Below are 26,744 nucleotides of genomic sequence, written 5' to 3' on the forward strand. Positions count from 1 at the left end.
CCCAAAAGTTTGGGAAACATGGGAAAATTTATAAATTTGTTGAAAACAGTGATGTTGTAATGCTAAATGCAAATCAAAGAGGGATAGGGGTGATCATGATGTAGCCTAGAAAGACACCTGGAAATTTTGTCCAACTTCTCCAAATAAATAGTTCAATCAAATATTTATTGAGAATCTAATATATGAAATACATAGTGCTATAAAAAGTAGTTGAGTTAAGAAGAAGAAAAGGTCAAGCACTTACCTCTGAATTAATTTACTCTCTAAGAAGATAAAACAGAATAATTATTAAAAGCCTCAGGGCCACTGCAAAAGCAGTTCCCTTTGCCTGGAATGTTCTTCTGTTTTTCTAGTTAGTTCTTACTTGTCCTTGAACTCTTAGCTCATTGTCACTTCTTTAGGGAAAATTTCCCTAGCTCTCACTGCTCTCCAAATTAGAACACGTTCCCCTATTACATGCTTGTACAGCACCCTATATTTTTCATTCATAACACTAATCACCATTCACAAAAAACTGTGACATTCTGATGTCTATTTTCTCCATTAGGCTAATCTCCAAGAAGGCAAAGACAGTCTAGGTAGCTCACCACTGTATTCCCAAACCTAATGCCATGCCTGGCAAATGACAGAAGCTCAAAATATGTTACATGAATAAACCCATACAAAGCTCTAATCCATATGTGCAAATGAGCAGGCAGACAACAAGAGTTACTGGGGTTTGTTAGAACCCAAGATCACTTCAACTTGAGAAAGCCAGTTTATATGGGATAGGAGGTTCATGCAGAGGATAAAGAATCTTATATCCAAAGCTGAATATGAACATCAGCCTTTCAGCAACAGGAACTCACTGAAGAATTGAAACAGGGAACCGGTGCATCCTATGTGCTGTATAGGGAAATAAATGTGGAGAACTGAATTCAACTAAGAGGATAAGACACTAGAGGCAGTAAAAATAACTGCAAGGAACTGTGGTAATGCAGACACAAAATGATAAGTTCCGGAATGAGAGGGTGGTCATGGGAAAAGACAGATGTGAGGAACACTGAGAATGAAGAGCCAACAGAACTTAAGGACTGATTAGCTATAGGGGCATGAAAGGGGAAGAGTCAATGATGATTCAAGTGGTTTAACAGTGGGTGATCCATGAAAGATACTACCATTAACAGAAATGGGAAGTCAGGACTAAGTTCTCTTAGGAGAAGGAATGGGCTTTTTTGGAAACTGATGGGTAACATCCACACAACTGAAGACGTGAGACTAGATGGAGAACAGTCAAGGCTGCCAATGTAGATGTGTGAGTTGATTATAGTTAAGGTTATAAAAATGAATGAGATCTCTCAGAGAGGAGAAGGTATAAAGGGCCTTGAATGGAAATTCTTTAAAACCATTTGATCTGCCCCTGGTGAGAATTATGTTTCTCAGGTTATGGAGTCATTCAGACGGTGAGCTTCCTGAAGGCATAGCTGAGCTCAGCTGTGCACTGGGTGTTGTACACAACCGGTGCAAAATAGTAGCCTATTAAAGGAACCAATTATTTTCAAGATAATTTCTGATGATTAATTCCTGTTCCACTTGCACTTTGTATTTCAAAAAGTGGTGCCCTAGGTAGAACTTTGAAAGGTACAGGCTTCACTTGAAATTATTATAATCAGTGAGTTTAGACAGTTTAAATCATTTATCCAAAGGTCTGATTTCCCAAGGCTCCAGAACTGAAGAACTCAAAGACCAGACTTTGGGACTGTGAAAACCTTAAAAAAAAAAAAAAAAAAAAGAGACCCCAATGAGACCAGAGCTAAAGCAAATGCCCACTAGAAGTAGGGAATACTCTTCAAGAAGTTTTTGAATAAAGTAAAATAGGAAATATTATTTACTGAGGGAGTGAAAAAAAAACCCCAAAATTTCAATTGTACACTACACGGGTTGACAACGTACAAAAACTAAAGAAGCTTCAAATGAAGGATAAGCTAGATAATTAAGGGAATTGAGAACAGTCCAGATGCATACTTAAAAAAAAAAAACAAAAAGCTAATGAGGGAAACTCATTGGCCTGCTCTCCCACAAAACGTTCCTAGGTGTCAGTCAGAGGTGGAGTAACAAGCTAATTCAATGCTTAGGTGAGCAGTATTTCCCCAGCTAAAGTTTAAAAATAAGAAAAGGGACTATTGAAATGGATCAGAGGACAAATTTGTGTACAGCTCCCACCCCACCCCCGCCCAAATAAATCAAGGTGGAATATGCCACAATGCTCTAACCGTTAACTGCAGCAAATGTCCTAAGTGCTTCCAGATAGGTGAGTTGTGTTTGTGGGAGAAGTCAGGGAAGAGAAATCCTTTGGAGCCACAGACTCAAGGAACCTGACAAGGCATCTATAATCCAACCATCCTCTCAACATCAGACTGACTTCCACGGTAAGTCTAAAAGATGGTCCACCAGTCTTTGCCTGCTTGTTTCCAACAACAGCAAATGGACCACTGGTAAACTGACCATTCTCAGAGCTGGACAGCTCTCATTTGCTGCAAAATCCTTCTAAGTTATCTCCTAGTAACTTTCACCCCGGTCCCTGGTTCTCTCAACAGCAACACAGCAAAGGTGAAAGTTTTGGTTTCATTTTTAAATTTAAGCGAACAAACTAGGTATTACTTCCCGGCATGTCAGTACATTCCCTTCTTTCAATAGTAGGAAAATCTGATCTCTTTTTTCAACGTTTGACTCCCCGTGAAGGAAAAAGGAAGGCCAATCACAGGTTCCTTTAGACTCAGGGCTGGGACCTCCGCAGCAGAGCGGAGAAAAGGGGCTTAAATAACTACATACACTAGGAGACGTTGCAGCTGATACGAAATTCCCGTTGCCAAGAAGCAAGCAGCTCTAGCCTGTGACCGGGTGCTGGGACGCGATAGAAGCCACACAGACCTGGCCTGGCAGCCCCGAGACAGTGGGGGCCAAGAAGCCTCCGTCTCTTTTTGCCAAAGCCGCGGAGGGCTGAGTGGGCGCTCACCCCCAGGCCAGCGGCAAGCCCGGCGCCTCACACGGCAAAGCGCTCGGCCCCGGGAAAGAGGCGTCGGTAAGAAGGCGGCTCGGTGAAACGCCTGGCAAAGCCCAAGCCGCGCCGCCGGGCCAGCTGCCCGTGTGTCCAACCACCCGGCCCGCCCGACGCCGTCCTGAGAACCTGCACCGGTGAGCGCTCCCGGAGTTGGAGACGTCTCGGGCTCGGCCGGGTCCCGTCTCTCCCGCCCGCCCACCCTCTCTCAACTCCCCTGCTTAAAGCTGAGCCGGAGGCTACCCCAAGGAGTGGTGCCCAGGACGCACGCCGCGTTGGTGGTGAACGCTGCGGGCTGGGCCCGAGCTCTCGGGCGGGCGGGCAGCCGAGCGGCTGCGGCCGGTCACTCACCGAAAGGACGCTCATGCGGATTGGGGTCTCCAACAGGCACGCCATCTTGAGCCTTCCCACCCGGCTGCAACCGGAGCCGGCGCCGGGGCCGGCACTTTCGACAGCCGACTACTGGGCCAACCACAGTTACCTCTGCAGGAAGTCAGGCAGGTAGACGAGAACGGACCACCCTCTAGACACCGCTGAAGTATGGCCACGGCCCGCAGAGGGGAGAGCAAAGGGAAGCCGCCCTAGGGGCCTCCTTGCGAATCGTCCTCTCAGAAACGGCAGCTACTCTCAGCCTCGGCGAGAGGTGGGAGCGCGCAGCAGTTTCCGCATGCGCAAACAAGATCGGCCGGCCCCACCTGCGGCTCGCGGTGGGCGGAGCCTCAGGGGCGGAGCCTCAGGGGCGGAGTTTTGCTGCAAGCGTCACAGATTGATTTATTGCAATTTCTTGAGCTCGCGTACTCATTATTCCGAAAAACTGGTGTGTAGAGCCAAATACATAATTTGAAGTTCACTTTCACATTCATTATCTCACTCCTTCTTTGCACCAAACTCCTAGTGTCGTTATTATCTCCATTTTACAGATGGAGAAACTGTGATCTCAGAACCAGGTCTCCTGCCACCAGTAAGAGTGTTTCACGATCCAACGTTGAAGTGTGACCTGTTTCAGTATTATCTGCCCGACCCTTTTATTCTAGTGTAGTGTTAAGAATAGATATTCTAGAGCCAGAACGCCTGAGTTTAATCCTTGCTACCTCACAGAGCTGCATTACCTCGGCAAGTTACTTAAACTTCTATGATTCAGTTTCCTCTTGTGCAAAATAAGGGGCTATGAAGATGGAAAATATAAAGCTCTTAGAACATGCCTGGAACGTAGAAAACGTTATATATGTGTTAGCATTTCTGCAGCCTCTGAGTCAAGCAGAAAAAAATGGGGTCAAATATCTGAATAATTCACACTAAAACCCTCTGATAATTGAGGCCAAATAAAAATATGCTAATTCTATTTTCTGACTGATGAATTCAGCTCTCCAACTCCATTTGTGTGTTTGGGTGTATATGAACAAACCTTCCCTGGACTTGGCTGAACAGGTTTCAACTTCATGCTGCTCACAACCAGCAAGGTTTTCACAGGATGAGTGCAATGAACCTGTTATATTACTTGTCTTTCTCTCATTGCTATAGCCACTCCCTCATGCAGGCTGTTATTACCTCTACCCTGGACTAGAGCAATTGTCTTCCAAGTGATGTTGTAGCTAGCCTCTCCTTCACTTTGCTCCTCACTGCTTTCCTATCTTCCCCCTGTTCTTGGTTTCTGAATTTATTGTGGTACTAATCTCGCCTGTGGGCCTGTGTCCCCTAACAAACTGTTGACTTTCTGGAAAGAAGTGATTTCATTGTAGATTTTCTTCCTGCTGCAGCACTATTTCCCAAACTTCAGTACTCTGCATACCACCCACACAATCTTTGCCAATCTGCACCCAGGTATTATTATTCAATATTTTTCTTTAAAGCCAATTTCAACTGATTAAATAATTTTAGCCTCATCCTAAATCATAATACTCTGAAAAATCAAGTGTATTGTGCTCCTAATTTTTATTCTAGTACACATTAACATAACAACTACAAAAATGTTCAAATGTCCATCCGTGTATCACCTAGAATCATGTCATGTACAACATACCACAACAGAGCAGAGCATAACCCTTACACAGAGTGTAAAGACGTAGCAACTAAATTTTCAGCTGACATTTGTATGATATAGAGTTGTTGCAGCTGTATTTGATCCACATTTCATTAATTAGCTCAAGCAATACACCCTCCAGGAAGCCCCTCCCCTAAGTATAGGTTAGGTGACCCCTCCCTCATGTCTTCACACATCATTCTGTTCTTGCCTCTAACATAGCATCTCCAACAATAGACTCTAACTTTTGGGGTAATATTTTACTTGTCTGTCTCCCCGTTATACACTTCAGAGCAGGCACTAGGAATTTTATCTTCCAGGTCTTTTATCTCACTGCCTAGCGTAGACTACTCACTTAGTAAATGTTTGTTGAATGAATTTTTGGCTTAGTTTGGGCACCCCCAAAGGCAGATCCTGGGACAATGATTTGGGTGCAAGTAGTTTATTTGGAAAGTGTTTCCATGGAACAGAATTGATGGATCAGCCAGAGTGAGAAAAGAAAGGAGAAAAAGTCAATATAAGAGTCCTTTTTTTTTTTTTTTGCGGTACACGGGCCTCTCACCGCTGTGGCCTCTCCCGTTGCAGAGCACAGGCTCCGGACGCGCAGGCCCAGCAGCCATGGCTCGCGGGCCCAGCCGCTCCGCGGCATGTGGGATCCTCCCGGACCGGGGCACGAACCCGCGTCCCCTGCATCGGCAGGCGGACTCTCAACCACTGCGCCACCAGGGAAGCCCATTACTTGCTTTTTAACAAAAAAATCTGATGAAATCAGAAAGTCCGAATGGAATGTCTGACAAGTTTAAGATTCAGAGGCTAGAGACACCACAGGACTCTTTTATCTCTCTGTGATGTTTGCCGCTCTTTAGTTTTACCACCACAGACTTGCTCACTCTTTAGTCTTCCTGTAGAGTGTGCTGCCATCAGGTGGTGGTAGGTGCCATAATCGCCTAGTTCAATTATAAGATACAGATAGCAGGGATGGATGTTTTATCTTGATGTATATAACATTTTATTTATAAACTGACTTGAAAACTCATTGCCCAGATATCTCCACAGCTCGCTCCCTTATTTAATGAAGGTTTCTGCTCAATATGTCACCCTATCAACATGGTCTTCCAGAACCACCCTGTATTCATTGAGGACCCTACCCCTACCATGGCATTTCCAATCCCCTCACTCTGTTCTGTTTTAAATCATCCATTTTTTTAAAAGATATTTTTGATGTGGACCGTTTTCAATTTCTCTTTTTTCCCCCCCCACCCACCCCACCCCATTTTTTAAAAGAGACTTTATTTATTTATTTAGGCCACACCGCACGGCATGTGGGATCTTAGCTCCCCGACCAGGGATCGAACGGCACCCCCTGCATTGGAAGATGAAGTCTTAACCACTGAACAGACAGGGAGGTCCCAATCATCTTTTAAACACAGTTCTTCCTTCCTGTGTCATTTATGTTTATTCAACTCTTATTTGGCTGGATTTCATTGTCAAGTAATATTTTTTCAAGAGGGGCTCATGGGTATTGTCTTCCTGGAGTACTTTCATGGTTGAAAACATCTTGCTTGCTGCCTTTTACTTGAATGACATCTTTGCTGGTACAACATACAGGAAAAAAGAACCCATTTTTTGTATTTTAAGCAAAAAGATTACAAAATTATTGGAAGGAATAAAGGGCAAACAGGGAGGGAATATTTCACTTGAGATCAGGAACAGTGAGAAATTCACCATCACTGAATGAACTTGGGGTGCTGAGCTGCCACCACCATTTCCAGAGCCAGAAGAGAAAAGCAACAGCTTTTACTTTTCTTCTACCTTCTAACCTCACACAAGTGTTTCTCATTTGCAAAAGCCAATCCAGACCTCAGCCAGCAAGGGAGTCTAAGAAATGTAATGGGTTGGCCAAACGATTCCTTCAGTTTTTTCCATACGGTGGCTCTAATAGCACTTAGTTGTCTTTAACTTCATTCAAAACAATTTTGTTAGATTGTATGTGACAGCTGTCATCTCAGCGTGCATTAAAAAAAAGACAACAAAATTGGTGAATTTTTGTGTAGCCATTTTAATACTGAAGATGGAAGAAAAAAAGAAACATTTTCAGAGAATATTATGCTTTATTATTTCAAGAAGGGTAAAAACACAACCAAACTGGAAAAAAAAATTTGTGCAGTGTATGGAGAAGGTGCTGTGACTGATTGAACATGTCAAAAGTGGTTTGAAAAGTTTCATGCTGGTGATTTCTCGCTGGATGATACTCCATGGTTGGATAGACCAGTTGAAGTTGATAGCAATCAAATCGAGACATTAATTGAGAATGATCAATGTTATACCACATGGGAGATAGCCGACATACTCAAAATATCCAAATCATGCGTTGAAAATCATTTGCACAATCTTGGTTATGTTAATCACTTTGATGTTTGGGTTCCACATAAGTTAAGTGAAAAAAACCTTCTTGACTGTATTTCCACATGTGATTCTCTACTGAAACGTAATGTAAACGTTCCATTTTTAAAACAAATTGTGGTGGGTGATGAAAAGTGAATACTGTACAATAATGTGGAATGGAAGAGATCATGGGGCAAGCAAAATGAACCACCACCAACCACACCAAAGGCTGGTCTTCATCCAAAGAAGGTGATATCGTCCATATGGTGGGATTGGAAGGGAGTCCTCTATTATGAGTTCCTTCCAGAAAACCAAACAAGTTATTCCAACAAGTACTGCTCCCAGTTAGACCAACTGAAAGCAGCACTCGACGAAAAGCGTCCAGAATTAGTCAACAGAAAATGCATAATCTTCCATCAGGATAACGCAAGACCACATGTTTCTTTGATGACCAGGCAAAAACTGTTACAGCTTGGCTGGGGAAGCTCTGATTCATCCACCATATTCACCAGACATTGCACCTTCGGATTTCCATTTATTTAGGTCTTTACAAAGTTCTCTTGATGGAAAAAAATTCAATTTCCTGGAAGACTGTAAAAGGCACCTGGAACAGTTCTTTGCTCAAAAAGATAAAAAGTTTTGGGAAGAAGGAATTATGAAGTTGCCTGAAAAATGGCAGAAGGTAGTGGAACAAAAGGCTGAATATGTTGTTCAATACAGTTCTTGGTGAAAATGAAAAATGTGTTTTTCATTTTTTCTTAAAAACTGAAGGGACTTTTTGGCCAGCCCAATAGTTTCTTAGCTTCTAGCCCCTGCAATACATGGATGGGCAGATATATACGTTCCTAAATATTTCAGTGTGTGTTTCCTAAAAAGGAGGAATTCCCTTATGTAACCACAGTAAAATGATCACAATCAGGAAATTAACACTGATACAATACTATCTAATTTACAGATCTTATTCAGATTTGGCAATTATCTTAATAATGTATTTTATAGCAACACATTGCATTCAGTTATGAATCTTCAGTATCATTTAATTTTTAATCTTTCTCAGTCTGTCCTTGTATTTCATGACCATTATATATATATATTTAAAGACAGGCCAGTTATTTAAAATTTTTTTTTGTCTATTTCAATTTGTCTCCTATTTTTCAAGATTAGATTCAGGTTATGCATTTTTGGCAGGAATACCACAGAAGTAATGTATCAGGGGCACATGATGTGGATTTGTCCATTCCTAGTGAGATTAACTTTGGTCACTCTGTTAAGTGGTGTCTGCCAGGTTTCTCTAGTGTAAAATCCTTATTTTTCTCTTTGTTAAAATTAGTATCTTTTGGAAAGATACTTTGGGATCATATACATAGTCTCAAATAATAGATACATTGAGACAATGTAAGTATCCTATTACTCTTCAAAGTTTTCCCCAATTGTTTTAGCATTCATTAAAAATTCTTCTTTGTAACAAGTGATGATGATGATGATGATGATGATGATGATGGTTTACGGTGATTTGCTTTCCAACTCCAACTTTCCTTCTATACTTATCAATCAGCATTCTTGTGTAAATAAGACCTCTCTTTTCCTATTTATTTATTTACTTATTTATGTCAGGATGGAATAGTAGATTCCTACTTTATTCAATGGGCTAAAGTCTGTTACTATGATTGTGCATTTTGATGCTGAAATTGTTTCAGATTTGGCCAGTGGAAAAACCTTCACTCAATGTCCTTTTGATGTCTCAGATTCTTTGAGCACTTCCTTGCTTTCTGGCACAAGATGATCCACGCTCATTTTGTACTTTCTCTGTCTTGGAATCAACCATTTCAACAAGTAGACTTGATTTAGAGAAGAAAGATCTGGTTGTATCTAAGAAGTTTTAATTAACGCCTGCTCAGGTTCATCCCAGCTTATGCTCTTTTTAGCATGTTTCCATAGTTGCCATGTAGTTTCTTTTTCCATCTTGCTCATCATTGGGTGCCTCTATCTAGATACTGTCTTTGCTCTGACAGAATCAGGGAATTCCTTTCCCACCCGATAAGAGGGACTTTCCTCATGGACCACACACACAATTGGAGAGGGTTTACCTGTTCAGTGAATGGCCCTTTATGTTTGCGAAAAGAATTTTCATTGTTCACTCATCCATTTTTCTCCCACAATCCTCCCATTTCACTTCATTCAGCATGGGAAGGAGTTGAGGCTATTGATTTAGTTTTATTCTCTCTGGATTTGAGAAAGTCAGTGAGAATTCTCAAGTTTATTAACATACCAGTATGAGCTCTGGAAATGGGGTGTTGGTTGGGAATAGAGTTAAGAGCTAAGCCATGATGCACTTTTTCATCCCTATTCATAATCTTCTATTTCCTTCTTTGACCATGAGATTTTGAATGTTATAGCATTAAATTATTGTTTCCTATTGGTCACAGAAGAAGAAAATTCAAATTGACATATTAAAATTTTGTTGTAATATCTACATGGAAATAACAAGAAGACACCATTGCACACCTAACAACATGGCTAAAATTTAACAGACAGATAATACCAAGTGCTGTTGTGCACATGGAATAATTAGAACACTCATATTATGTAAGAAAGTGTAAATTAGCACAACTGACACTATCTATTAAAGCTAAACATATACCTACTATGTTATCCAGAGATTCCATTCCTGGGCATAATCCAAGGGGGAAAAGTGCTATGTCCACCAAAAGATTTTACAAGAATGTATATGGTGGCTTTATTCATAACAGCCCCAAGTTAGAAACAATCCAAATGTCCTTCAACAGAAAAATGGATACATGAACTGTGGTATGTTCACACGATGGAAAACAACACAGCAATAAGAAATAGTATACTATGGCTGTATCTATCTATAGTATAGTTGTTACTGAACCAAACTTGAGTCTGCTTACCTGCTCACAGTAAAGCCCAATCTACTGACACTGGGGTGTGTTGAAGGAAAGTGCAGTGTTTATTGCAGGGCGCCAAGCCAGGAGTCCAGGTAGTTACTGTCCAAAAAACCCGAACTCCCTGATGGCTTTCAGGGAAAGGTTTTTAAAGACAGGGTGAGGGAGAGGGTTGTGGGTGCGTGATCAGCTTGTGGACATTCTGACTAGTTGGTGATGAGGTAATTGGGAGTCAACATCATCAGCCTTCTGATTCCAACCAGTCTGGGGTCTCCGTGCTTGTGATCAGCATACAGTTAACTTCTTCCACCTGGTGGGAGTTTCAGTATCTGTAAAATAGCTCAAAGGATATGGTATGGCTCAGGGATCAAACCCGTGCCCCCTGTGTTGGAAGTCTTAACCACCAGACCGCCAGGGAATTCCCTGGCTCAGATTATTATCTATAGCCCTTGAGGAGGAACTAAAGGTCCTTGACTTTGTTTAATGGCTAAACTATTATTATTTTGTCTTGCTTGATTGTTTTCCTTTGCTTCTGCATTTCCTCACTTCTCGAATTAAATTTATTCTTTGGAACTTGGAGAAGGCCTAGGTGGCTAGTTTTTCTACAAAGAGGAAGGTGGAGGACATTGCGGGGGGTGGGGGTGTGGTCATCTGCCCTGCGAAGGCCCCATAGGGTCCTCCTGCTCAGTTACATAGATTCATGGATGAATCTCACAGATATTAAGTGAAAGAAGCCAGACACAAAAGAGTACATAATATACACTGACATTTCTATGAAGTTTAAAAACAAGTAGAGCTAATCTATGGTGCTAGAGGTTAGACTAGAGTTTTTCTTTTGGGAGAATAGGCTTGGGAGGAAGCACAAGGGAGTCTTTTGGAATGCTAGAAATGTTTTATATCTTGATATGGGTGATTACATACGGAAAAATTCATCAAAATGTACACCTAAGATTTGATTTGTTCATGGTACTTTAAGTAAGTTAATTAAAATTAAATTAACAATTTTTCAATCAAGAATAAAAAGATCCAGAAAAACATAATTCCTGTAGATTGAAAATCAAGTGGAAGAAGTTAAATTTTCTTTTTTAGAAGTTAAATTTAACAATGTCAGAAAAAGTATCTGGGCTTCCCTGGTGGCGCAGTGGTTGAGAGTTCGCCTGCTGATGTAGGGAACACGGGTTCGTGCCCTGGTCCAGGAAGATCTCACATGCTGCGGAGAGGCTGGGCCCGTAAGCCATGGCCGCTGAGCCTGTGCTCCGCAACGGGAGAGGCCACAACAGTGAGAGGCCCGCGTACCGAAAAAAAAAAAAAAAGTATCTGTTCTTTATATAGTTAAAAAAATTTAATACAGAAGGGAAAATAAAACATTAAAAACTAATAGGAAATATTAGATTTCCATCTTTTTCTACCCTCTTGATTGATTTAGATATCATGAAAAGTGTATCTTCCTTGTAAATTTGAAAGAAATCACCTACAAATCACTCATAAGTGTCTTTCAATGAGTTTATGCCTTTGACTTTCCCAGTGTCTTTTTTTTTAACATCTTAGTATAGTAGTATAATTGCTTTACAATGGTGTGTTAGTTTCCGCTGTATAACAAAGTGAATCAGCTATACATAAACATATATCCCCATATCTCCTCCTTCTTGCGTCTCCCTCCCACCCTCCCTATCCCACCCTCTAGGTGGACACAGAGCACCAAGCTGATCTCCCTGTGCTATGCGGCTGCTTCCCACTAGCTATCTATTTATACATTTGGTAGTGTATATATCCCAGTGTCTTCTTATTGTCATTGTTTTGTTTACATCTTCTGTTTCATTTTGAATTAACTTTGGTGTCTTTATTCCTAGAAATTGTTTATTTTATCTAGTTTTTTTTTAATGAGCAGAGATTGTTTTATTATTCTCCATATTATCTTGATTATTTTCTTGATTAAATTTGCCAGAAGGGTTTTATTTGTTTGCTTGTTTCTGCCTTGGCCACTAATTCTTCAATTGTCAGTCTGGTCCTTTTCCCTCCTGGATGTTTTCGAGATATTCATCTGCTTTCATTGAGCTTGCAGTCTAGTTACGCAAACAACCATTTGATAGGGAAATGAAGAGTCCCTGGCCCCTTTAAAGAAAAGTAACTGATAACTTTAGAAACTCTTCGAGGAGATAACTTCAAAATCCTCAGTGAGTTTTATTTTAAGTTTATTTTTATTTCGGGTGTCTTAAAAATCGTTTGTTTAATCGTTTCTAATCACTTTCAGGCAATTATCTTTGCCGTGAGCAGTTCATCCTAAGTTTGGTTTGATTTTATCAAACTACACTATTTCCGGGAATTTTTGTTTGTTTGTCTTACTATTCTGGTTTTGATTTTTAGCACCTGTCAGGCTGCTCGGATTTCAAGAACCACCTGCCAAAACAGGCAAAGTACAAGTCGATTTGAAAGCTCCCTGGAGTCTGTGTTGGTTACTCCCTTCCCGACCTCTCTCTCGCGAGATTTGGAAACCGGAAGTGAATTATATTGCTGGAGTCTCAATTGCAGGAGGCGGCGTCTCAGTTAAGGTTGGCGGGATCTGAGCGATCAGTCGGGTCTTCGTTATCCGGCCTGGGCTGGCTCTGGTTTAGGGGGTTGCGGGCAGCGCTCCCTGCCGCGGGCCGGCAGCATGCGGGTGGCTGTGGCCGGCTGCTGCCACGGCGAGCTGGACAAGATCTATGAGACGCTGGCGCTGGCGGAGCGGCGCGGCCCGGGGCCGATAGACCTTCTGCTATGCTGCGGCGACTTCCAGGCTGTGCGCAACGAGGCCGACCTGCGCTGCATGGCAGTGCCGCCCAAGTACCGCCACATGCAGACCTTCTACAGGTGAGGGGCGTGGCCTGGGCCCGGGCCCCCGCGGTGCGAGGTGTGACTAGCCAGCGGTGGGGTCTGAGAACCCGGGCTGCGTTCGAATCCTGTCTGCCACTGACCAACTGTCTCTTAGTTACCGTCTTTGTTCACGCTGTGTGTCTAGGAACTGGCGCTTAGTAAGTGTCACTTTGCTTCTTTCGATTCATCTGTTTTGTTTCGGAAGGGATCGCAGCCTGAGGGGAAAATCTGGAGGAAGAAACTGACAGGTTAATCTACTTTATGCTTAATAGGACTCTGGGACTAGTTCATTTATTGATCTAGGAGTTTTTATTGGACGCTTGCTATGTGCTAGGCCTCATTCTAGAAACTAAGGTTTTTGCAGTGAACTGACAAAAGTTTTTGACCTCATTGAATATACGTTGGCTTGAACCCGAGGGGGCGGCCCTGAATCATTCTTAAGGACAAGGATGGACAATTCGTTTAGAAAGAGCTTAACTTTTTATGATGAGCTCAGGTTTTTTTTTACTTCGGACCTTATTTTGCTTTTCTGCTATGCCTAATAGTACAGGCATGCCCAGTTGCTTTTCTCTATGTCTCATTTCTGCTATGCCAATTGACAACTTTACCGTTATGTTCTAGGTATTACTCTGGAGAGAAAAAGGCCCCAGTTCTCACAGTTTTCATCGGGGGTAACCATGAAGCCTCAAATCATTTGCAAGAGTTACCCTATGGTGGCTGGGTAGCACCAAACATTTATTATTTAGGTATGTGTTCGTGGGTAATTTCTTGGTCTGATGGCATGGAAGAGCCTGTCAGGATTTGTATATCAGTTGATCAGCATCTTGAAATGTATGGTGTTTTGGGAATGTCTCTTGATTTAAATAATCATGAAAATTTAATTAAAATAGTTCATTTAAGTAGGTAATCATGAAAATATGTCCATGCATCATCTAGTGCTTTAAGCAATACTTAATATAACTGCAAAGAGCTTCTGTACGATTTGCAGTCCCTTAATTTTTTTCTTACTCTTCTTATTAAATTTAAAAAAACGAACTTTTTATAATGGAAATATTTAAACATACACAAAAGTAGAGAATAGTATAATGAATCACTGTACCTATTAAACAGCTTTAACAACAATTATTGTTCTGCTATCCTTTCAACCCACTCCACGCCTAAACTCTTTTGTGGGAGGAGGTGACCAGAGTATTTTATCTTATTTTTATCTATTTATTTTTTAATATTTTATTTATTTATTTATTTATTTGGCTGCGTCAGGTCTTTAGTTGTCGCACGTGGGATCTTCCTCGCGGCGCGGGATCTTCCTTGCGCTGGGCAGGCTTCTCTCTAGTTGTGGCGCCTGGGCGCTCTGGAGCTCCAGAGTGCGCTGGCTCAGTAGTTGCGGCATGCGGGCTCTACGGGCTTAGGGGCATGTGGGATCTTAGTTCCCTGACCAGGGCTCAAATCCTGTGTCCCCTGCATTGGAAGGTGGATTCTTAACCACTGGACCACCAGGGAAGTCCCAACTGGAGTATTTTAAAGCAAACCTCAGCCATCGGATTATTTCACTTGTAAATACTTTAGCATGTATTTTTAAGTGATGAGGATTTAAAAAAATACCGCAACTACAGTACCATGATTATACCTATTACCTATCATTATCTGTTGCCTAGTTCATGTTCAGATTTCCCTGATTATCACAAAGATGTCTGTTTTACAGTTGACTTGTTCAAATAGGATCCAAACTTTCATTTGATTGTCATGATTCTGAAGTCTCTTAGACTATAACTGTCCCTTTTCTCACTCTCTTCTCCCCCAAACCCCCATGCTGTTTATTTGTTGAGGAAAATGGGAAATTTATCTGGCAGAATTTCCCACATTCTGGGTTTAGCTGATTGGATTTCCTTGGGTTGTTTCATGTGTTCCTTTTATCCTCTGCATTGCTTATAATCTGCATTTAGATTTATAGACCTGATTAGGTTCAGGTTCAGTTTTAGTCCTTTTAAACTGTACAGTCCTTTCATCTCTTTATTTAAATGTTTACAGGTGTTTCTAGTGATGACATTATAACTTCAGAAATTTAATTTCTCTACGTCATTACTGATGGATCATCTTTTGACAACTGTAGTATTGTGAAAAGGTGAAATTGTCTGAAGATGATCAATCAAATGAAATATAGAAACTGCAGGTTTCTATATTCTATAAGTCAAAGGTATATGTTATATATGCCTTATATATAACATATAGGGGCTTCCCTGGTGGCGCAGTGGTTGAGAGTCCGCCTGCCGATGCAGGGGACACGGGTTCGTGCCCCGGTCCGGGAAGATTCCACATGCCGCGGAGCGGCTGGGCCCGTGAGCCATGGCCGCTGAGCCTGCGCGTCCGGAGCCTGTGCTCCGCAATGGGAGAGGCCACAACTCTGAGAGGCCCGCGTACCACAAAAAAAAAAAAAAAAAAAAAAAAAAATATATATATATATATATATATATATATATATATACGTTATATATAACATATAAATCCATCATAGGACATTTTCCCCTATTTCCCCCGCCCCATCTCCATATTCCTTTAGGTACCAAATTTATGTATGTCTGTTTCCCTGTTCACACTCCCTGTCTCATTTGTTCCTTCTTTTCTGCTCAGTCTCTTGCCTCCGTAGTCTGTCTCCCTACTCTACGTTATATATTATTGGCATATTTTCTATGTAAAAGAGTAACCTCATCATGACACTTAATTTTCAAATAATTTTAAGACTGCATGATATTCTAGGCCTCTAAACTGTTTGTTCAGTTAGTAAAGATTGCTTTTGCCTACAGTAATTTTATTTATGTAATTTTTCAGGCTTGGCAGGTGTAGTAAAATACCGAGGTGTAAGGATTGGTGGACTCTCTGGTATCTTTAAATCTCATGACTATCGAAAAGGTATTGTTATGCTTTTTTTTTTTTTACATTTTATTACATTCTTTTTTTCTTTTTTTAATTGGAGTACAGTTGATTTACAATGTGGTATTAATTTCAGGTATACAGCAAAGTGAGTATTGTTATTCTGAGAATTGTTTTTAAGCTTAGAACTTCCATGCCCCATAGTAACTTAAGCATAATATACAGTTTGACTTTTTCATTGGATTTCTCCTATGAACTGATTAATTTATTCTTAAATTTATATTATAAAATATTTTATAAATATGAAAAAATAGAGAACACTAGAACGTATTATCTGTGTATACACCATCTAGTTTTATTTGGTATTTTGCCACTTGTAGTTTTGATTTTTAAGAAATAAAAGAGTACAGATACAATTGAAGTTCACTGTTTATCTGTCCTCAGCCCCATCTCTCTCCTTTTATTCCTCCCTTACTTCACCAGGCAGTCACTATTCTGAATTTGGGGTTTATCATTCACCTGCTTATTTTATATCATTACCATATTAGTAACAGCTTTAAACAGTATATTATATAGCATGTTTTAAACTTCATATAAGTGTATCATTTTACATGTATCTTTCTGCAACTTGCTTCTTTGTTTAATATGTTTTTGAAATCCATGTTGGTACATGTAACTCTGTCATTTAAATTTGTGAATAGTATTCCATTGTATAAATATACCACACTGTATCTGAATGAATTATATCTTGATTTTAAAGTTAAAGGAATAGCTTGGATCCACATTGATTTTAAAATTTCATGAATTAAGTTGACAGCTAAAACTTACATCCTCAGTGTAACAGTTAAATCACAAGTCTGTTCCTTGCTGCCCTGTTCCCCATGATTCTGAACTATTGTGATGGGTCTACAAAAATAGGCCATCTTCTACATGGCAGGTGTGGGCACAAATTGGAACCACTCTTTGGAGGAAAATTAGTAACATCTGTGGAAATTATAGAAGTATTCTGACTCAGGAGTTCTACTTCCAGGAATTTATCTACAGATATATTCCACAAGTGCAAAATGATATAAACAAATGTATTTCAGCCTTGTTTGTAATAGCAAAAGATAGGAACTAGTTAAATGTGTCATGATATAACTATACAGTGCAATGCTATGAAGTCAAAAAGAAGGAAAAAAGAAGCAGCTCTATGTGTGACTAATATGAAAAGAATTCCAAAATAAGTGAAAAAAACAAGGCACAGAGCGTGTATAAATTACAGTGCCACTTGTATAAAAAAAAGGGAGGATAAAGAAATATGTATATTATATGCATAGATGACATCCCTGGAATAAAATACTGAAACCTCATTAACACTGGTTCCCTGTAGGTAGGGTTACTGATGGATGGCGGAAGGAATAGGAGAACCCTGTCTGCTTGTTTAGCAGCTTGATTGACGTAAAATTTATGTACCATTGTAAGTACACAATTCAGTGATTTTAGTAAATTGTAGATTATGCAGCCTTTAGCACCATCTGGATTTAGAACATCTCTATCATGCCTAAGAGTTTTGTGCCAAACTTAATCCCTGCTCCCACGCCAGCCCTAGGTACCCACTAGGGTCTACCCTCCGGGAGGAATACTTTTTACCCTATGCCTTTCTTTTTTTTTTAAATTTATTTTATTGAAGTATAGTTGATTTACAATATTGTGTTAATTTCTGCTGTACAGCAAAGTGATTCAGTTACACATATATATACATTCTTTTTCATATTCTTCTCTATTATGGTTTATCACAGGTTAGTGAATATAATTCTCTGTGCCATACAGTAGGACCTTGTTGTTTATCCATTCTGTATGTAATAATTTGCATCTGCTCATCCCAAACTCCCAGTCCATCCTTCCCTCACCCCCGCTCCCCCTTACCCTATACCTTTCTGATGGTATCTTTTAAGTCTTAAACTATGTGACTAAACAATGTATTCCAAAATGAAATGTAATTTAATTAAAAAAATCATAACCCCCCCACTTATTTAGATTTATAGTTGGTGATCAGTTATTAGAAAATACCAGCATTTTGAGAGCAGTGTTTTTTTAATAAAATTTTCAAGAACCAAAAGCATTGATGACAAACATCAGTTTTGGAGAAGTGTATGTATGTATTTATACTTGCAGTATTTAAGGGAGTTGAATATAGCTTATTTCTCTTCTTCAATTTAAGGTCATTTTGAGTGCCCCCCCTATAATGCAGCTACAATAAGGAGTATCTATCATGTGAGAAATATTGAAGTCTACAAATTAAAACAGGTATGTAAAAAGTACATTACAGCAGACTTGAAGAAATGGTAAAGTAATTCTCTACCAGAATGTATTTTGATCTGCTACTTCCAAGAAGAGCTCAATTCGGTATTTCCACAATTTGGATCTTGAGTTGTTTTTAGGAGGTTCACAGATGAACATTTTAAAAATTTTAATGGCTATACGTTTATTTTAGTGATTAATAATAAAATAAAATATTTGATCCATGACTTCAGCTACTATTCCTTAGGGTAAGGCTAAAGAATATATATTGGAATAAAGTGATACTTTAAAGAAAGTGTTAAATATTTTATTTTAAATAATGATATTAAATAGAAAATAATAGTGAAGATGATATGGGAAAATTGTGAAGGTGATAACCGAAACACTGGCTTAACTGGAGAGTAAATGAAACTAGGTTTTTGTTTGTGAACCCATTAAATGTCTGACACTGGGCTAAGCAGCTTTTATCCGTGATAGTTCATATAACTGTCACTCAAATTCTGTCATGCAGCGTGTCCCGTGCCCGGGACTTCCCACACAGTTAAGAGCCTGCCAGAGCCTGCAGGCTGGTAGAGCCTGCCAGACTGAACTCAGGCCCTTCCCATCATAAATACAGCCTCGACTGGAACATAAAGATGTTTACAGGTATGCCCCATTCATAACAGTTTCTTACCTGGAATCCTTTTTTCCTTTACTCATTTAAATCCTACTGGTCCTTGGAGACCCAGCTTAGATTTTACTTCCCAACCAGTGTTCTAGTTTAAAGTCTTCACCCTTCTCTGAATTTTTGTAGCACTTATTTCCCATACCAGCTTTTCAGTGGTTAATCATATCTATCTTACCTTTTGTATTTTCTTGAACACTTACTTAAATTATTTTAATTTAGTTATCCAAGTATTTGCTTTGGATTACTTGACAGTATGGAGTATATATTTTGTGTTCTCCCCAAGAAGACACCAGCTACCTTAAATACCTCTAATATAATTTTTGTAGTAAACAGAGAGGTTTTTTTGGTGTTTACTATGTGAGTCCATCAGAAAAAAAAAAAAGGTTTACTGTAGGTTAGGTTTACTGTATCATTTACATTACAAGTCTCATGAAATCTGGACATTGATCTTAAAACAGTAGTTTCTTTACTAAAAGGGAAAAGAACAGTGCATGTTGTAGATTTTAGAAACCTAGTGCTAAAGACCTTAGCTGATTGGCAATCTAATCAAAGTGTGTCTCTATTGAACTGCCTTGCCACGGAAAATAAAGGTGATTTGTCAGGCAGAGAGAAAGGTGTTCCTCTTTGCCTTGATGAGTGAGTAGCTCAGTATTTCTGTGACTTCCTTAAATAAAGTGTTCTTAGAATGAATTACACAGAAATCTACAGATCTCTGTGGGTAAATGGTTGTGTGGTGGTGGAGAGAAGGGAGGGGATTGCTTTTGGTTCATCTGTTTTTAAGAGCTTTCTTTCTTTTCTTTTTCTGTTAAAGCTGAAGCAGCCTATGGACATATTCTTATCTCATGATTGGCCAAGAAGTATATATCATTATGGAAATAAGAAGCAACTTCTTAAGACTAAATCTTTTTTCCGACAAGAAGTGGAAAATAACACATTAGGAAGTCCCGCTGCCTCAGAACTTTTAGAGCACTTAAAACCTACTTACTGGTTTTCTGCACACCTTCATGTGAAGTTTGCAGCCTTGATGCAGCATCAGGTAGAAAACAAAATGCTTATTATTTGATTTAACAAACAGCTGTTGAACATCTACGGGCTAGGCCCTATGGGCATAGTTGGAAAGTTAGAGAAAGAAATCAAAGATAACTTTCCTTTTGTGAATAACTCAGTATCCAGTGGGGAGAAGGGACAAGCAAGCAATTATAAAATAGTGTAATAAGTTTGTGACAAAAAGTGCTAGGATACTGTGGGAACACCTAAGCCAGGCCATGGTGAGATGGGGATGTGGACAGAGAGTTGAAGGGATAGAGAAGGTTTTCTAAAGGAATTGATGGTGCCAGGAAGAAGCAGATTATCAGGGTAATCTAGGCCCAGGGACTGATGTGTGCACAGGCTGGAGGTCTGAGAGCGTGGTGCCTTTGGGGAAGTGCAACTGGTCCCTGGGGCCGAGGTACAGGGAGAGATGAAGCTGGAGCGAGATCATAGCTGCCTTCTGGGACATGCTCTGGAGTTCGGGTTTTAACCAGGAGGTAATGGGGAAGGTTGGGGGTGATGAAGTCAGAGTTTCATTTCAGAAGGATTAGTTTGGCAGCGGTTTTGTGTGTGGATTGGAGTAATGTAAAATGGGAGGCAGAGGAGGCTATGTAAGCAAAGGATGAGGTTCTAACCTAAGGCAAAGAGGGAACACAGAGAATGAAGCAGGTTCCAGAGAGATTTTGGAAGCAGAATCATCAGGATTTAGTGACAGAGGGACGAGTGAATCTAGAATGACTCCCAGAGTTTTTCTTTGGTAATTGCATGGGGATGGTGCTTGCTGCAAAGTAGAAAATAAATGCCTACTTAGAGTTAGGCTTTAATGGAACTATGCAGTTCTTCCTTTCACCTCTTTTTCTGGTTGAATTCTGACTTTCCCATAAAGTATCCATAGGAAATACATTTAGAAAATGCTGGGTTAACGAAGTTCGGGATTTCTTCCCAGAGGCTTCTATAGAATTTCTGAGAGTCCAGTGTGCTAATGGGCATTACCCTTCTCTGAGATGGGGGATGGGTTGTGCAGCGCTTCCTGAACTTACCTGACCAAACCCTTTTCTGCGGTAGAGGTACACTTCAGTGATGCTCTTCGCACACGGTTTGGAAGATTCTGTCTGAAAACATTCCTGTGGGCCCTCTCTGTTGTGGGCTTATTCTTACTCCCCAGCTTCACTGGGAGAAGAAGGCGAGGTTACTCTTGCCTTTGGGCTGTTGCCAACGTGATTATCCTCTTCTCACGTCCAAGTCTTCTGTTTCTGTTGGTCACCTTTCCCACATCTGTGTCACTCTCCTCTGTCTCTTGGGGCTCCTGATGCTCTTGGATTGCTGCTGAAGCACCTAATTTGCTACTCTTCCCTGATTCTGTCTTCTGTTGTCAACCTCAGGGACTTGTGTCTCTGAATTAATATGTCTGATCCCTTTTGGTTGCTCCTCAACTGCCTCTGACTTCCCCAGTATTGTCTGAGCCCTTTTCCTAACACCGAAGGTCGTCTTTCCTCAGAACTGCCTTGCTGCCAGGATCTGCCCGTGATGCCTGTGCACCCCCCCTCTCAGTCCCTCCCCACCGCTGAATTGAAGCCTGGTCCTCAGCAGGGCGTCCCATCGCTTGCTTCCTTGTCTGTCTTCCCCCACGTGCCTCACTGTTTTTAGTGAGTCACTTTTTACTTCTTCCAGTGTGACCGTCATGTTTGTCATCCTCCCATGTTTCTTTCTGCTGGTTCACTTTTTTAAAAAGAACTTTATTGGAGTATAATTTCCATATCAAAAAATTCACCTGTTTTAAGTGTAGAATTCAGTGATTTTTAGTAAATTTCCAGAGTTGTGCAAACGTCATATAATCCAGTTCTAGGACGTTGCCATCACCCAAAAGACCCTTTGTGCCTCTTTGCTGTCACTCTTGGTTCTGTCAACCTTCAGCCCCAGGCAACCACTAATCTGCCTCGTCTCTATGGATTTACCTTTTCTCAACATTTTATATAAGTGGAATCACAAAATACATAGTCTCTGATAACTGGTTTCTTTCCTTTGCTTGCTTTTGAGGCTCATTCTTGTTGTCGCGTGTGTCAGTGTTTCTTTCATTTTTATTGGTGAATAGTATTTCATCCTATGGAGTATATATATATATATATAGATCTACTTTGGTGTTGTATCTAAGAATCTTTGCCTAACCCAGGGTTACAAAGATTTTCTCCTATGAATTCTTCTACGAGTTGTACAGCTTTAGCTCTGCCAATTTACTTAAGTTCTTCTATTGTCTGATCTTTAACCTTTTTGTTATATGCTTTGGTTTATGTGTGTTATTTGCTTTGATTTAGCATTATCATTACCACCATTTCTTTCTGCTTTGACTATTTTAAGGAAATTGAAGCCCAAGCCCAGAGAGTGTAAGTGCCTTGCTTGTCATTGCACAAGGGGGTATAGAGCTAACTTGTTCTGGAAAAGTAACCGTTGTTCCTTTGATACACAACTTAGGGGACTGGGTAATAAAGGTTAGTTCCATCCTTTTCAATGTCTGAATTGCCTGTGATGTTTTAACATTCTTTCTTAAATCATGGTTCATATTGTCTAGGCCAAGGATAAAGGACAGTCAGCCAAAGCAACCAAATTTCTAGCCCTGGACAAATGCTTACCACACAGAGACTTTCTTCAGGTAAAAAGAACACGAAATAACTTTGCAATATAGTTTTACTCTTCCAGTGATTAAAAAAAAATTGTCTCCTTTCAGAAATTATTGGTGCTGTTTGTAATTTATGTGTTCTGAGGTTTCTTTGGGAGTGTTTAAGTTACATGTTTAAGTTAATGTTTTTAAGCTACTAAATTAAATTCCTTTCAAACTGGATTGTTATATTGACATTCTTAGAATATTAATAATAGATATGTATTTCTTAAAATTACCAATTTCTTCTTGTAGGTAATAGAAATAGAACATGACCCCAGTGCTCCTGATTACTTGGAGTATGATACTGAATGGCTCGCCATTCTCAGGGCTACTAATGACCTTATTAATGTGAGTGAGCGCCTATGGAATATGCCTGAAAATAATGGCCTGCATACAAGGTGAGTCTGACCTTATTTAGGATTTTCCCTCTCCATTGTATGCACAGTTTTTGTCCCCTCCACCTTATTATTATTATTTTTTTAAATCAAGGGAGTTATTGCTACAATTCAGAGTTTATTGACTGGTATGAAAATTGCAAGTTTTCCATCCAAGAGATCCAAGAAAATAGACTGCTGAGCACCAACCCAAATAAGTGTATAAGTGCATCAAACTATAAGCGCATAAGTGCATGAAACTTTAAGACCGTGGAGATTTGGTTCACACATTAAAATAATTTGTACTTGTTTTAGGGAGTGAGTTAAGGACAGGTTTTTCTAAGAATTGTTTTCATCTCAAAATGGTCCTTTGCTAAGTTAACTCTAATTTTATGAAGTGGAATTCTGAAATGTGGTTTAGTTTTTAATGCACCTGCCGTCCATAGTTAGATCTCATCATTTATTGTCAGAGGCTGATAAAATATAAAAAGCTATTGTTTTGGACTTCTCTAGGTGGGATTACAGTGCAACAAAAGAAGCTATGAATGAAGTATTGGAAAAATTGAATCATGACCTCAAAGTTCCATGTAACTTTAGTGTAACGGCTGCTTGTTATGACCCTAGCAAGCCACAGACACAAATGCAGTTGGTTCATAGGATCAATCCTCAGACTACTGAATTTTGTGCTCAACTTGGCATCACTGACATTAACATCAGGCTTCAGAAGGCCAAGGAAGAACAGCACGTGTGTGGCGGCTGTGAAGAGCAGGATGACGTGGAGAGTAATGGCTCTGGAGAAGACCCCAGTGAGTATAACACAGACACATCTGCCCTGTCCTCTGTGAATCCAGACGAGATAATGTTAGATGAAGAAGAGGAAAATGATGATAGTATTGTAAGTGCACACAGTGACATGAACACACCATCTGGAGAACCATCTTCTGATCAAGCTTCTGACTTTTCTGCAAGCTTCTCTGACATCAGGGTCTTGCCAAGTTCCATGACTGTATCTTCTGATGATACATCTGGTTCCCCAGTTGGCAAGGAGGGGAATTGCAGTGACCCTGTGGAGTTGGGGGATGGAAAGGACTTAACCAAGGTGCCGTTGAAGAGGCTGAGTGATGAACATGAACCTGAACAAAGAAAGAAAATCAAGAGGAGGAATCAAGCCATCTATGCTGCAGTGGATAATGATGATACAGCCTAAGACAATTTACTTGTTTTAGTGTTATATGTAGATATGTGATTTTTGAGACTATATTTTTAGAGTTGGATCTTTGACTCAAGACTTAACTTTGTAATAATGAAGTTACATAAATTTTAATTAGGTATCGACTTTATCTTTAGACCTTTGTATGTTTCAGATAAAAAAATATTAAAATTTCATATATTTACTTGATTGAGTACCCCTTTTTCTGAGAATGTATATTATTCACTTTCATTTTTTTCAGCAAGCACTTACTGAACACCTACTTTGTGCCAGGCACTCTTCTATGAGATGACACTACAAAGATAAGTAAGACAGGGGTTTTTGTCTTCACAGAGTTACTATCACTGTAAATATTTTGGTGTTTAAAATATGGCATATTTATATTTTGTTTTACAGTTAAGTCATTATTATATATATACTTATATATGCTCTCTTTTCATTTATTATAAATATTTTCTCTGGTCAGCTCTTAATGTCTATTGAATATAACTGAAGCTGAAGAGGGTAGATAAGATTTCAGGAAATAAGTACTAAACATTGGCAAACATAAAATCTTATACTTAGTTGATGAGATTAATATAACCCTGCTGACTTTTTTTGTGTGTGTGTGGTATGCGGGCCTCTCACTGTTGTGGCATCTCCCGTTGCGGAGCACAGGCTCTGGACGTGCAGGCTCAGCGGCCATGGCTCATGGGCCCAGCTGCTCCGCGGCATGTGGGATCTTCCCAGACCGGGGCACGAACCCGTGTCCCCTGCATTGGCAGGCAGACTCTCAACCACTGCGCCACCAGGGAAGCCCAACCCTGCTGACTTTTACATATTATATTTTAGCTTTAGCTTTAATTTTAATGTGACTATATGGTCATTTGGGGCACAGTTCAGCTTAGTATTAATTACTAGCAGGGAATAAAATAGATAACCAACAGGAACCTAGTATATAGCACAGGGAACTATACTCAGTATTTTGTAATAACCTATAAGGGAAAAGAATTATCCTAGTAGAGATGGAAAGTGAAAGTAATTTCTGTAGAAGGAATAGTGTTACCGAGGGACTACTGGTTCTGATGGTTTCAGGAGAAACTACCAAACCTTTTAAAGGTAACCACTAATATTATGCAAAGTGTTCCAAAATATAGAAAATGAAGGAAAGTTCCGTTTCTTTTCATGACGCTAATATAACATTGATACCTAAATCTGACAAAGATTGCACAAAGAAACCACAAACCAATCTCACATATGAATATTGAGTCCTAATTGAAGTCCTAAATAAAATATTAGCAAACAGAATCTGTAACACATTTCAAGATACAGCATGACTGATACAAAGATAGTTCAATATTAGGAAGTCTGTTAATATAATTCACCCAGTAATAGATCTAAGGACAAACAATGCAACACCCATTTCTGATTTTTTAAAAAAAATAAAATCTAGCATCTTGTTTAAAAGGGAAATACTATAAGCATTCCCATCAAAGGAAAGTAAGAGCAAAATCAAGGAACAAGATACCCACTACCTCCTTTACATTTTAATATTGGTGAAAACAATGAGGGGAATCAGAATTGTAAAGGCAGAAGCATCTTTATACAGATGACCTGAATGTTTAGTTGGAAAACACCAGAATATTAAAACTAAAACTAAGATACCACTAAACTAATATGTAAATAAAGTAATGCAGCAAAGTAATGATATAAAATGAACATACAAATTAATAGTTTTCACATACACAATTACTAGTGAGTGGCATGATATAAGCAAAACAACAAAAATACTTAATGAGAAATGCATAAAACGTGTAATGAAAACCTTAAAATGCACCCGAAAAATGCAAAAGTAAACTTGAACTAATAGAAGATCATCTCTTATTCCTGGATAGATAAATTCAACATTTTAAAGATGTCAGTTCTCAAGTTAATATATAAATTTAACATCCTAATCAGAATATCAACACATGTTTTTTGTTTGTTTTTCTGGAGCTAGACAAGTTGATTTTAATGCTTGTGGATAAATAAGTTAGAACAGACAGGAAAATCCCCTGCAAAGAGTAATGGGCATATGCTGGCCATAACAGCTATTAAAATGTAATATAAAGCCTCTACAGTAGTTAAAACAACATAGTACTGGTTCATTAGAAGAGAGGCCAATGGAACAGAAAGACAAGAAATAGGCCCAAACATATAAAAGAGTTTAGTATAGTATTTAAGTGACATCTCAAATCACTGAGGAAAAAGATGACATTTTAAATAAATAGGATTGGACCTCGGGAAAGAAACTTTTTTTTTTTTTTTCTTTTTGCGGTATGTGGGCCTCTCACTGCTGTGGCCTCTCCCGTTGCGGAGCACAGGCTCCGGACGCGCAGGCCCAGCGGCCATGGCTCACGGGCCCAGCCGCTCCGCGGCATGTGGGATCCTCCCAGACCGGGGCACGAACCCGCGTCCCCTGCATCGGCAGGAGGACTCTC

General features: G+C 39.8%; 2 protein-coding genes across 6 annotated transcripts in view; one reads left to right on the forward strand and one right to left on the reverse strand.

Moving 5' to 3' along the window:
- Positions 1 to 3,675, reverse strand: part of ARMC8 (armadillo repeat containing 8) — a 104,380-nt gene extending 100,705 nt beyond the window's left edge. For all 5 annotated transcript variants that reach the window (XM_081235823.1, XM_081235824.1, XM_081235825.1 and 2 more), the window contains exon 1: positions 3,389 to 3,675. In XM_081235823.1, coding sequence (XP_081091949.1) covers positions 3,389 to 3,433 — 45 coding nt within the window. In that variant the 5' untranslated portion in view covers positions 3,434 to 3,675. The remainder of the gene's footprint in view (positions 1 to 3,388) is intronic.
- Positions 3,676 to 12,874: 9,199 nt separating this feature from the next.
- DBR1 (debranching RNA lariats 1) lies at positions 12,875 to 24,457 on the forward strand. Its single transcript, XM_081235694.1, has 8 exons — positions 12,875 to 13,195; positions 13,820 to 13,944; positions 16,025 to 16,105; positions 18,270 to 18,355; positions 19,828 to 20,052; positions 22,612 to 22,692; positions 22,954 to 23,099; positions 23,589 to 24,457. The coding sequence occupies exons 1-8, from the start codon at positions 12,999 to 13,001 to the stop codon at positions 24,280 to 24,282; spliced, it is 1,635 nt and encodes a 544-aa protein (XP_081091820.1). The 5' UTR covers positions 12,875 to 12,998; the 3' UTR covers positions 24,283 to 24,457.
- Positions 24,458 to 26,744: the final 2,287 nt, after the last annotated feature.

Source organism: Mesoplodon bidens, assembly GCF_964165515.1.
Source record: "Mesoplodon bidens genome assembly, chromosome: 5".
NCBI lineage: Eukaryota > Metazoa > Chordata > Mammalia > Artiodactyla > Ziphiidae > Mesoplodon > Mesoplodon bidens.